The sequence below is a fragment of the Ischnura elegans genome, chromosome 3 (assembly GCF_921293095.1).
Source record: "Ischnura elegans chromosome 3, ioIscEleg1.1, whole genome shotgun sequence".
NCBI classification, from domain to species: domain Eukaryota; kingdom Metazoa; phylum Arthropoda; class Insecta; order Odonata; family Coenagrionidae; genus Ischnura; species Ischnura elegans.
The window spans coordinates 102,556,597-102,570,035 of NC_060248.1; the positions used below are offsets into that span (position 1 = coordinate 102,556,597).

The following is a 13,439-nucleotide window of genomic DNA, read 5'->3' on the forward strand; positions in this document are numbered from 1 at the left end:
GATTTAATGGTTCCTATTCTGTGCAGCCAAACATTCATTTATCATGGGTTTTAGTCAAAGGATTTAATTTTTGTAGAGGAAGTGTATTGGAGAGGTCACCCAATAGAAGTCTTTGGTTTTTGTTTATCCAAGAGGTGAGCCTGTTTTGACACCAGCACTGAATTTGAGGAGGGGGCCCTTAGTGTTGTGATGCAGCTGCCCTTATTGTCATCACATGAAAAGGAATGGGCCCTTGGTGAGAGGATCATTCTGTGGTTGGAAGTCTTGCTGGTGCGAAAAGCAGACCTTGCCAGCTTTTTTTTTTCATTCATCCCCTTCATTCTGCTATGGCTCATCCCTGATTTCATGGATTAATCTTTCCTTGCTACCTACTTTTGCCACAATTAGAATTTCTGCGGAATTTTATTGGTGCAATAAGCTTGGTAGCTAGAGTTAATCAAATCTTGACTTGTTTACAATCGTAACTATTCACAGCTCCCTAGTGGAATAGAGCCAAGGTTTCAATCAAAGTGTTAGCTTGAAATTGAAAAATTGTCTTGAGTGAATCTACGTTCATTTCATAAGGGTAGCACTGCTGAATTTGGTGGAGATTATTTTGACTAATGTTTTCCAGATACCTAATATTTTATATTGAAGACACAGTTGGCCCTGTTGGCCAATGCACATTATTCAATTGCTTGGACAAAGGCTTTTAAGTGACTTGAGTAGATTGATCTTGCCACATTCAGGAGTGGTAGCCTTTGTAACTTAAGCACTTGTATGTAATGTGTGAAGTATTGAAGTACTACTGCATGAAACAATGGGGTAACTTCAGTTTTATCTGAGAACTAGCTTTGATGCTGAATGGTGACAATGGAAGATAAAAATACATGCTTTCAAATTTTAAAAGTACATTAATCAATATGTTCAAATTTGTTTTCAGTAAAACAAAATCTAAGATATTCTTCTTACCTGATGTTTGCTTTAATTTGTTTAAAATTGTAAAAGTATTTGACCTAAAGTGTTGGTATAAAATTAAATCACTTCTCAGTTAACATGATAATTGTTAAAATACATAATGTTTGCTTCCAAAACTCTTGCACAGACTGTTTTTGGAGTGAAAGCAGGAATTTTGAGTTGAATGAGTATATTTCATCATTTAATGTTGCTTAATCAAAGAGGTCTCCTTTTCAGTTTTTCTTGTATTGTGAAAGAACATATATATAATAAATGTTATAATGTTTCTGTTTTGAATGGAGATTTTTGGTGCTGATAAAGGAATAACTTCGCTCGGTGGGAGTAAAATATCTTTCTCTCCCCTCCCTTCATAAACTTGTCACTGTTGGTAAATGTGCGTGCACACACACACACACAACCTCATTTTATATTATACCTCATGAGTGGGAGAGGAAGGTAGGAAATCTCTTCACCGATGAGAGTGGTACCTGATGTCTCAATGAAGATGCTAATTCCTTTGTTTCTCCCATTCCACCTCCTCTTCTCCCCTATTTGAACCTGTTCCCTTCCACCCTTCTATCCTGCACTTCACCCTTCCCCACAACATGGAAACCTTCCGACAATCCCTACTCATCCATTTTCTACTCAAAATCCGAACCTCCCTTTGCCAACTTCCATTCCTAACCTGGAAACAACACCCCATTTTGTCCTCTTCCCTTCACATCTCAGGTGAAACGGGAATTCATGGCACTGCTTAGGGAGCGAGGTGAAGTCGACCGTCACACCCGATGGGGAGAAGTAAAGAAGCGCATTGACTCGGATCCTCGCTACAAGGCAGTTGACTCAAGCTCGGCTAGAGAGGATTGGTTCAGGGATTTCCAGAAGACTCTGAAAGAGGAGAGGAAGCGTGAGAGAGAGAGGGAGCGTGAGAAAGAGAAGGAGCGAAGAGAGCGGGAGAGGGAACAGCGAGAACAGAGGGAGAAGGAACGGGAGAAAGAGAGGGAGAAAGACACTAAGGAGAAGGAGCCTGTGCCAATGGAGGAGTCAAGGGAGAGGGAAGGCTCCGAGGTAAGGAGGCTGCACTTTGGCAGAATTTTCTGGAATAGTTGCATATATGCTCTTATATTTGCTCTATTGTCACTGGAATCATCTTGGTAAATTTAGATTATCTGGAAAAATTACCCAGTAACATTTATTTTATTCTAATTTTATCTGTTTCAAACGTAATAAATTGCAGTTTATCACTGATAAACTCCAAGTCCTCTGTAACACTGTGGTGCAGAGCAGGTGAATGGGTGAATAATGTATTTTTATATTAATTATTTTGATATTATGATTACCTAATGCACTTGTATCTATGTTGATTATTTTTACCACTAAATTATCAAATTCTTTATCCTGATTAATGGTTGATACCCAAAAGAGCCAGTAGTTCTGTTCAAGTTAAAGATTCCATTGTAGCTATGAGACCTGTTTTCTATATTGATGTTAGTTTTATATCATTTGTTCTCTTTATTTACATAATATGTCACCATTATTTTAACAGGAGGATAATTCTGAGGAAGAGAGAGAGAAAGAAGCTAGGGAACGTGAGAGACAAGCGAGAATGGAAGCAAGCTTACGTGAGAGAGAGAAGGAAGTGCAAAGAACTTTGGCCACACATTTGCGTGACCGTGACAAAGAGAGGGAGCAGCACAAACATGATGAAGCTGTTCAACACTTCAATGCTCTTCTTGCTGATCTTGTAAGTTAACTATAGTGGCGAATGTTGAACCTATCTATGATCCTGGGAGTTGTTTAAATATCTTATTCATGGTTGCTATGGGATTGATCAAATCTTTGAATTCCTTCCTTACCCTTCTTAAAACAATTATCTTCTGAAGCTTTTTTCATTCTTTCCGAAAACCCCATTCTGTAAAATCTAAACATCTATTCTCTGTTGATCCAAACACCAAGCCTCTGTTAATATGGTGTGTTCTGGATCTTAAATCAGATAAATCATTAACTACCTTCCCTAAGCCTTTTGAACCTATAAAACTGGTGTTTGAATCATAGAATCCGTCAAGAGATATATTTTGAATAAATGTGCTTGCTTTATCAAGAAATCAAGGAAAACGGTTATGTATTAACACTTGTCACCTGAAGTTAACAAAAGCTGCCACCTTTGCCTTACACGGTACTTCACTCCACCTCATCCAACCAGTGCCTGGGGCTTCAAAAATTGGCAGACACCTTGATGGCCAAGTGTGTCAGAAAATAGTTTAGGCTTTTAGCTCCATAGCTTTTCATCTTCATTCTTAAATTGTTGTATCAACCAAACAAGTAGCGGGCAAGGGCCTTCTGAAACCATATACACCACATCAACTGTGCGAATGGAGCCATAAATGTAGCATATTCAACTATTTGTTTGGTATTTTTTCAGTGATGACCTTCTTGTTTTCTGTTTTCTTCAGGTTCGAAATGCAGATTTAGCTTGGAGAGAAGCCAAACGTCAGCTACGAAAGGACCATAGGTGGGAATTGGCTGAGTTGCTTGAGAGAGAAGAAAAAGAAAAGTTATTTAATCAACACATTGAGCAATTGTCAAAAAGAAAGAAGGAAAAGTTTAGGTGAGACAAATCATATTTTTTTAGATATTTAATCAATTATTCTCTTTAGGTTGTTATCTTTTTCTGTTCTTCATATGAACCCTTTGCGGTCCTACGTCGAGGCTGGCTCGACTAGTATAGTAATAACGGGTCGGGAGAGGAAATTCGATACCCAACACCTATGCTGCTGGCTCGACTAGTATAGTAATAACGGGTCGGGAGAGGAAATTCGATACCCAACACCTATGCTACCAGGAATGCATCCCTATCTTCCCAATGTTAAAACGCTCTCATATAAAGCAAATTCGTATAGCGCAAAGACCCCAGAAACGCATCCCTTGGGCTATAAGAGGCATGGGTGTACATGTTAAAAAGATGCATTCACATCTCCATCTACTCACATCTACTAATCTTGTATGTAATTATTTTCTATATTATATTCCTGCCTTCATTGTCGTTTTATCTCGTAATTATGAGAACAAATTGATATTTTTTCATTTAACTGTATTTTACCACATTTTGGTATTGTATTTGATGGAGGCGATGGACAGTTGAAGTCATTTGCACAATAAGGGAAGGGTAAGGGAAGGAAGGGTGGAAACAAACCTCAATTACCCTAGTTGGTATTAGACTTCTCTTAATGAAAGACATAGTAGACCATAGCTTAACCTCCCAACCTATGGACTGTGTTGTACTTGAAATGCCCTCCACAAAGTACTCAAGCAGGGATCAAGTAATCTCTGAAAAATCTATGCCAATTCTGGGATTTGAGCCTGGGCCCATGGATGGAAAGCCAATATTCAAGCTACCTAACTTACATGAACTCCATCACATTGCTGCCATCTTCTTAAGGTACAGTGTGAAAATAAAGAAAGGAAATAGATGTTATGAATTGAAAGTGCTCTAAAGTGAAACTGCTTTTTACTCTTATCTCTAGACATTATGTTGAAATTGAATCATTATTACTAGCTGTTACAGTTCACTCTCGTTAATACGAACAGCATTATTACGAAGTTCTCGTTATTATGAAGCAAATTGTTGGTCCTTACGAAAAGGCCTATCCAAGCTATAGTAAAAGGAACGTTATTACGAAATTTTTGATTTACGAAATTACGAACCTCAGTCCTGGTCCCAGCAGTTACAAAATGAACTTTATGATGAAGTTCCACGAATAAGCAATGGCATTTAGGTGGGTATACACTACGCTACATTTTAATAATTCTGCCAAATTCTCCTTATGTACTGTGCCAAAGAGCATCAATTATGGTTCTTTCTTCAGTATGCATGCAATATCATATAATAAGCTTCATTCCTGTGGAGTCATGGTGACCCACTCATAACCACTCGTAAATTGGACATACAGTTAGTCCTCTTCCTACACACATTTGATTTATTATCTTTCAGAGATACAGGCATTCAAAAATTTCTAATTTCTAATTTGGCCGATGCTATGAGGTGTGGTGTAGAGAAACTTGCAATTTGGGCACAATCTGAACAAAGTATCATTGATTCCGGTGTGAATTTAGGAACTGATCAGGGTGTTGCCCATTCTTACTTACCTTGGGGAGCTATTTTTTTTTGCTCCGGATGCATCTCACATCCAGCTAGATCAGATCATCACAATTGTGAGTTAGAGCACCATTGTGATGCAGTGTTGCATTCTGCAGGATAACCGTACTCCCGAAGGTGGATGCTTTGGTGATTGGCTATGCTGATTATGTTGGCCTATACCTACATGCCAGGGCACGAAGTATGATGTTGCACTGGAGGTTTTTTGTAGTGTAACCTCATTAATAATTAAGAGAAATTGGTGGTAAACCTCATCTGAAATTAGGTCAAAGTGAATAAAATGTTTGTAACAATAATTGGCCAAAGGTTTGTAAGTGTGACTCGAAGGTTTACTCAAATAATAATGCCGGTGCGTAGGCAACTATCGATATTTGTATTATTAATTCAGATACCAATATTAATTTAAATGAAGAATTCTTTTCTCTAATATTATTATTTAACCTACTTACCTGGAAAAAAAATTTATATTGATTTTTGGCCCATTGTGACCAAATGAATATCCATTATTTGATTGCAGCTTCTGGGCTATTTAAGGTTTGAAACGTAAGTGCAAATAAGTGGAGTTATATTTTGGTCCAGTCAAAGCAGTAATCTGACCTCCATATCCTTGACAAAACAAACTTTTTATCAATGTATTTGTTCTTCCAATGAATTGATGTACACAATTTCGAGCAGAGTTCTGAATATCTCAATGTGTCCACAAGTTATTTTACATTGGGCCTGTAAAGATATGTCAGTCAGGTATACATTTGCTTGGGTGTGGTTCATTAATATCATTTATGAGGTCTCTTAACATAATGTTATAGAAAATTTGGGTCGAATGCCAATACTTTGATGGAAACCAATTCTTGGGCTGGAAATCAAATGTTTGATTTTAAGATGAAACGATTACTTTTCATTAGAGATGTGCAAATAGTATCCGCAAATACTAGAAAACTAGGGAGTATTCGATATTCGAGATATCGAATAATTATGCTAAAGGTACGCTCCCGAATAACAACAATACTTGGAATTTCGCGCCATATACTGTCGCACGCACGTCGTTGGTAGTTGACTCGGAAAAATGTAGAGAAGTCTAGTCGTTTAGTGCATGCAGCGCCGTTATAGGCAAGTTGAGGAACAACATTAAATTCGCTGGTTAGAGCGGTGAAAAGAGTTCGATGTGGGGAACTGAAAATGATCTGGTGAAAAAATCCGAAAATCCTAGGTTTCACCCACCAGGAGAACCTCAGTGCCGTGGGACAGAAACTATGTAGCACAATTCCCAAAATCCACTACCCTCTCTATCCATCAGCCCTCAGCCCCTACTCTGACACTTCCTCCTCTCCAAAATCAAACAAAAGGCCCCAGCTCACGCATGGTTCATATTAGGAAGACCATGAATGAAAAGCTTCAAAATAAAATATCAAGTTACAGGAGAACAATAGAATCGTGTTTCACCCTTCCTTCTTTCTCCATCATTGACCTTTTTCTGCCCACCTGCTTCGAAGTTCCCCATTTCTGGAGGTCAACTGATGCATGAGTCCCAAAGCATCCCAAAAGTTGTCTAACAATGACTGTTGGTAATTGCTATTACATCTTTATTGGATTGAAATAATATTAATGTGCGCGTAATTTAAAAAAGAATAAGACCAAGCGTGACGTATTTCTGACATCATTTAAGCATTTTATGCAAGGAAATAAATGTCAAAATACGACGGAGATTTAGCATTCTGGCGAAACTCTGCATCCTCGCAGCTGAGCTTCTCGGAAGTTGATGCAGTATTTTTTTCCGAAAACATCTATCAATTTACATTTTATGAGTTATGTTATTGTCACAGTCGCCAATTACTCGCCAAAATCCTGGGTTTCCTGCTGCATAGGCAACCTATTAAAACATTCCCGCATTCATCGTTTTTTTCGTCCATCCCTTTGAAAAACGATAGATTGAGGTTCCACTGTATACCATTTTATTTATACATTCATCAAGTGAAATAGAAGAAGAAACATACGTTTAATATGCTTTGTGCAATTCTAGTATTCAAGGTATTCGAATATTCGAGCTATGATTTATATGACGAATGCTCATATATTATGCAAATTCGTGTAGCACAAAGACCCCAAGGAATGCATCTCTTGCACTAAGCAAAGCATGGGTGTATGCAATAAAATTCGGCAATTATAAAAAAATTGTTTGGCCTTGATCGCCATTGAATGAACGTGTGCATTCAAAGATTACATCGTGCAGTACTGAAAAATCATTGTCAAGGTAGATTGCCACCTTGCGTATACCAGTTTTTTGTACTAATCATGGGATTTGAAATGGTTCCTTGCCCATTCTTCATGAATTTGAGCTTCTCGCTGAATGCCGTATGGGGATTCCAGTTTAGTTGAGACATATGGGGCTGACGTTTTGTTTGGTTAACCTTTCACACTTGAATTGACTTGAATTTTGCTGTATTATGTCCATGTTGTAGTTCATTGTTAGCTTATGTCTCATTTGCGATATACTTGTTACAGGGAACTGCTGGATGAAACAGCTGAAGTGACATTAACAAGTGTTTGGAAGGAGATAAAGAAATTAATTAAGGAAGATCCACGCTACAGTAAATTCTCCTCCAGTGATAGGGTAAGGCATAATTGGGTAATGAATGAAGGAAAAATAAAATGTAGCTGCTGTATGCTGACACTCATTATTCAATTATTTCATTTCAGAAATGTGAAAGAGAATTTAGGGAATACATCAAGGACAAACTTGTTGCTGCAAAGGCTGACTTCAGAGAACTCTTGAAGGTAAAGTTTACTTTGTGTATGAATCGTTCTGAGGTTTCTAATGGCAAATTACTGCTTTCTCTTTCAAACCAGTTGTATGTATCTATATAAATTATTCTGTCTAATTAGTGTTGACTTAAAAGATTCCCCTGCAAGTTAAACACTCAGTTTTTTTTAAGTTCTAGTTGAATCACTTGACAATTGAATGTTACAGCTTTGTAGAGGAAAATGTATATCTGAATTACTTTAATTTCTTTTTGAGTACCAACCACTCGACTGAAATTTTCAATTGAATTTTACAGCTGTATAGAGTATAGAGGAAAATGTGTATCTGAATTACTTGACTTTCTTTTTGAGTACCATCTACTCAACTCAAATTTTATTTACTCAGACATCCTTATTAGAGTGTTATAGATATGATTATCAGAGCAAACTTTTTCTCCACAACTTTTAGACTGGAAATATTGACGTAAATAATCTTCAACGTATGCCGCTTCTTTCCAAGGTTTTTAGTTGTTGCTTTGGCGCATTGATCTACCTCCACTTCAATATTTTGATGGGAGAGTTTTTCCTTGCATTTCATTTGTAGAATTGGATCATGTGATGTTGACCTTCAGAAACACTGGGAAATTCTTTCCTTCCATTCAGTTTTGTGGGAAGGGTAGCCATATTGATTGATTTGCAACTGTTAGCTCTTAAGAAGGGCTTGTCGGTGCGAGGTGACTTGTTGGTATGGGATGGCTGACAATTGGTTGATGGAAAATTATAAACCAATCAGTGCGAAGTTACGAAATGCAGAATGTGGCCCCAAATACGACAAGAATCTCAAGCCAATTAAGTTGACAAGAATAGAGGCTCCATCCCCTATTCTTGCTTGCCTCCATTCTGGAAATTGCATGGGACTAGGCTTCTCATTTCATCCGTGTATGTTGTTGTGGTAATGAAGTGAGATTATTTAGGTTTTTATTAAATAATTTTGTTATTTCTGACATGCACTGTCACCCATTTTTTGCCATTGAGTCACTACTTAAACCTAGTAAATTGCTGCAAGTTATACCCTTTAAGTTTATTTGGATTCTTTTGATAAGTTTTATCATAAAATTAAGCTCCCTTTTAGACCTCTATTTCCTAATTATCATTAAATTTGTAAAAGTTTTCCATTCAATGTCTTTGAAATCACAATCTTTTGCAGGAAACAAAGTTAATTACCCACAAATCTCTGAAAATGGTCCAGGAAAATGAACAACATATCCGAGATATTGAGGATATTCTGAAGAAGGATAGGAGGTATCTCATCCTCGATTACATCCCCGAGGAAAGAAAAAAGTTGATTATTACCTACCTGGAAGACTTGGATAAACGAGGACCTCCACCTCCTCCAACAGCTTCAGAGCCAACACGTAGGCCCACTAAGTGAGGAAAGTGAATAGTCAATGGCTTGAACCTTAAGATTCATCTATTTGCTAGGTGAAAGCAGTATCTCAAGAAGTGGTGAACTTTTGCCCGTTAGGGTGTTAAAGAATGAGCCACATCTTTTTTGGTGATCATTCCATTATTGTCTAATGTGTATAGGCTTCTGTTGCCCCTCCCTTTGTAATTTTTGTCTCTCCTTCATTCGCATGTTGCCCATGTTCTTTCTCTCTGTCTCCCTCTATCAAAAATGTCTCCCAAATACAGGAATGAGTGGCCTTTGGCATCGCTGAAGCATGTACTTCAGGGTGAGTGCCAACTTGCTGTTCACAGGTAAGTATATTGAGGGAGAAAGTTTGGTGAAGAATAGAATGTAATTGCTACAGGGTTTTTTTCTTTGTGGTTAATTTCTTGTAGTGTACAAGTAGTTTTATAATGACTCAATAAGTGCAATGATATTTTCAAGGAACTTGTAATGAAGCAATTTATTCAAAAAGTGATCTTGAGTGTACATATCTGGATATCGTCAGAAGTGCACTTTGAATTTTTAAATGAACTAATGAAAGGTATGATCCTGTTGAGCAATTTTTAACTAATAAAAATACCAGTCTACCTAGAGTTTTTCAGTTTTTATATTTTAACGTATAGTAATTCTTATGAATATTATTGCTTTAGCTAAAAATGTGTGGTTAATGAGCTTCTTCCCTCAAAAGTAGGTGTTTTTAATTTTTTTCCACTTGACTTTTGTTTTAATAATTTGATGTCAAATCAGTACTCATTGATTATTTGCCAAACTATTGACCTATGAACTACTGAATTGTCTCAGTGAGAGCAAAATATTACCATTAACATCATCTGTAATGTTGATTTTTCTTTGTATTATTTACAAAATGAATATTTATAGTGCATCTCATTTCCTGAAAATTCCATAACATTGTTGTGTCAGCTTTAATAATGTAATTATCTGTAGTAATTATGGAATTGATTAAATTTGAATGAAAATGTAATTCTCTGCATGAATTATTCGTGCTTATTGTTTAAAAACCACTCAAAGTGAAATCCTGAAATTTTGTTGGTTATGAAAATGAATATGTGGTGAAAACCAAGTCGCATTAAAACTGTCAATTGCTGAAGCCAAGTGATTAGTTTATTTTTTTCAATCTCCTTATCTATTTAACTTATTGTTAAAATTGGGAAAATAAGATGAAAGGTTAAATTCAGTAAAAAATATTTGCCGGCTAAAATATCTAAGCAACCTCCAAAAGGTAACTTATAAACCACCTTCAGTCATAATAATTTGTTTCAAACAAACTGCAGGGTTATCCTCAAAATAGCTTCCATAAAAAAGGCCACCATGGGCATTCCCTGGTAAAAAAATCTATCCCTTCAACAGCCCCTATTGGCCATTATAAAGGCCATACCTTAATGAAAACAAAGATTCTCTGTGAGAAGTCATTGTACTTTCTAGCTTATATCATCCATGTGTGAGACATTTTTTGTGGTAAATGTTTAGACAATCTGAACCAATTCTGGTAAACTGCTACTCAGACTCAATTTTGATGCTATACATCATCTTGGGATGGGATACTCCTTCACTTCACCTCTTGCATATACAGTTAAGCTACCCACTGAAACCCAGTTTACTCCCTAGTCCGCGGGGAGGGGGGGGGGGGGCAATTTCTAGAGGAAATTGATAGGGATAAAATTTTTAGGCACTGAAGCTACCCAAAGCTACATTTTATTTTGTGTTGTGTATATTTGAGGGCATTTTAGTGTTACTTCCAAATTCAAATAGCTAGTCACAACCAGGTAATTTTCTTGGGCTTTTACATACATTGCCCTTCAGACGACATATTCAAATTCAGGGAATGGAACAATTGTACACCTATGGAAGGTAAGCATCAAATTGCAAAGCAGCGGGAAAAACATGTCAGTGGAAGTATCAATGGATAAAGAAGGGTAAATGGTTATTCTTGAGAAGAAGGTCTTGAAGTTGAAATTTGGTGGTTCAAAAGTTACAAAACAAATTCGGTCTTGGCAATGCCATCCGTAGGTCAGTTATATAAATGACATAAACATCAGTCATCAGTTGGGGTTTGTATTATTCCTTCGTTCTGTTATCAATTTATTTTACTGGCATGTTGGTACAGCAATAGATTTGACGCCTATGACATCACATCATCGATCCACTGGAAAGAGGTACTCTTGTCTTTATGTTGGAGGAAATACAGCTTCTTGGGAAGTTGATACTTAGGGCGAAAGGTGATTACCCCGTTAATAGTTGCTGTGTTCCTAATTTTAGTGATGAGAATGAAACTATAGGCTTGAAGCCTTCTCAATTATCTTAAAGTAACTGCATATTTTCTATCTAGCTTATCCAAATTTACATAATTGGAAATTGTAAGTTATACATGTTATAATCAATTGAAATCATTGTTTTTGGCAAAAGAAAATTACAACAAAATATTTCTAGTTGAGTTAATACTCAAGTAGGACTTTTAAAACCAAGATACATGCATGTGTAAAGTAATAAATTAAGTAAGAATGAAAAAAACAACCCGTCGGAGGGCATCCCCAGTGGTGAGTAGGGGATCTAGTACGACTCATCCGCTCAGTGAGAGGAAGGATGGGCAGCGAAAGCATGGTGTGGTGAGGGGATGGAGCATATTCTCTGCTTACAAGCAGCAAGGCAGTGGAGGGACTAGCATGTTTGATCTTGAAATTTTGTGGTCTTTCTTTCTAAACAGAAACAAACCAGCTAAGTGATTCATTCAGATTGATTGGGATTTCAGTCTCTCTCGTCTTGCTTGAGTGTAATGCTAAAAACACAGGCCTGCATTTTTACGGTTCAACTATGTTATTCAAGTTCTGTTAATGGATTATCATATGTTTTTGTGCACTGAATCCAAAAATGGCCGAAATTGTAGTAGATTGAGTCAGAATTTTTTTAAATTCACCATCTTTCAAAATCTTTTAAAAATGCCAAAAATACACCATGTTTGGTCTCATTTTCTTTAAAATTTTGTGCGCAATAAAAATCTTTGATCTAATCAAGATACCTTATCATTTGCCTTAAGTTAGACATAGTTGTTGACAACTTTGGGCCCAATAGGTGACTCATATTGCAGTTTACCTTGTGAAACTGGGAGCTATGAAGAGGTTAGCCTGAAAAAGGACAGCTGGCGAGATAGGGGGAGGAGAGAAACACACACATTATTCTCGTGCAACTTGATATTTTATTTCGAACGTTGTATGGTCTTCGTAACATGAACCTGGCACAAGCCATGACCTGGGTTGCTAGAAGCTTGCTGGGTGGTCATGGAGAAGAGGAAAACTTTAGGGGGATGGACTGAGGACTGACTTACAAACACAGGTTGTGAAAAATAATACATATTTCAAGCACTGGTGTGGTCCTATTGTATTAATTATTAAAAATTTCCAAGGGTGTGGTATATTTAAATTTTTTCATCATCTTTCCTTTGATCTCAAATGCTATACCAAATAGGTGATATGTATTTACTTACCTTGCAGCTGCATGCATAGATCCTCATTTCAGAGGGACCCATGACCCCATCACTGATGGGACGTATTCTGCTTTTTAAACTGGTTAGACTCCAATGCAAAGCTTAAGCATAGTGAGAGGCAAACTGCTGATCCTGTCTGGACAATTTATATCAGTGAAATTCAGTTGATTCTGGCCCTTCGGGCAAGCCTCTCTCCATCTGTCGTACCCAGTTTAAGATTGTGGATTGACAATCATATGAGGGGTGTAGAGTGAGGTGTATGCAAGATCAATTAAAAGTTTGTGTTATTCATTTTAAAGGACACCCGATTATATTCAAATTGATTTAAGTAGTAGCATATATACTGGGGTATTACTGCATCCGTAAACTAAACTAATTTATGATGCAGTATTCGGTTTTTCTCATTTAGGGGTCTCTCCCACCCCAATATAAAGCAAAATTTTGTACATGAGTTATTACCAAGTGTGATGTGTTATTCAATCTGATCCACCCCTACCCAAAGTCAAGTCCTCGTTTTGCCAATGTTGATTATGAAATAATTATGATAGGAAGCTATTATTCACCATTTATTCTCAACTCCATTAGGCCCACCTTAGCAAAGAATACTTATGCGAAGCCATTACATACTTCTATGATGTAAATGCCTATCTATTCAAACATAA

General features: G+C 37.0%; 1 protein-coding gene across 1 annotated transcript in view; it reads left to right on the forward strand.

The window, feature by feature from the left end:
- The window catches only part of LOC124156264 (transcription elongation regulator 1-like), a 73,722-nt gene extending 63,331 nt beyond the window's left edge, over positions 1-10,391 (forward strand). Inside the window, exons 13-18 of the mRNA XM_046530690.1 lie at positions 1,666-2,004; positions 2,483-2,680; positions 3,390-3,544; positions 7,592-7,700; positions 7,787-7,864; positions 9,036-10,391. Of these exons, the coding sequence (XP_046386646.1) occupies positions 1,666-2,004; positions 2,483-2,680; positions 3,390-3,544; positions 7,592-7,700; positions 7,787-7,864; positions 9,036-9,260 (1,104 nt within the window). The 3' untranslated portion in view covers positions 9,261-10,391. The remainder of the gene's footprint in view (positions 1-1,665; positions 2,005-2,482; positions 2,681-3,389; positions 3,545-7,591; positions 7,701-7,786; positions 7,865-9,035) is intronic.
- The last annotated feature ends 3,048 nt before the right edge of the window (positions 10,392-13,439 follow it).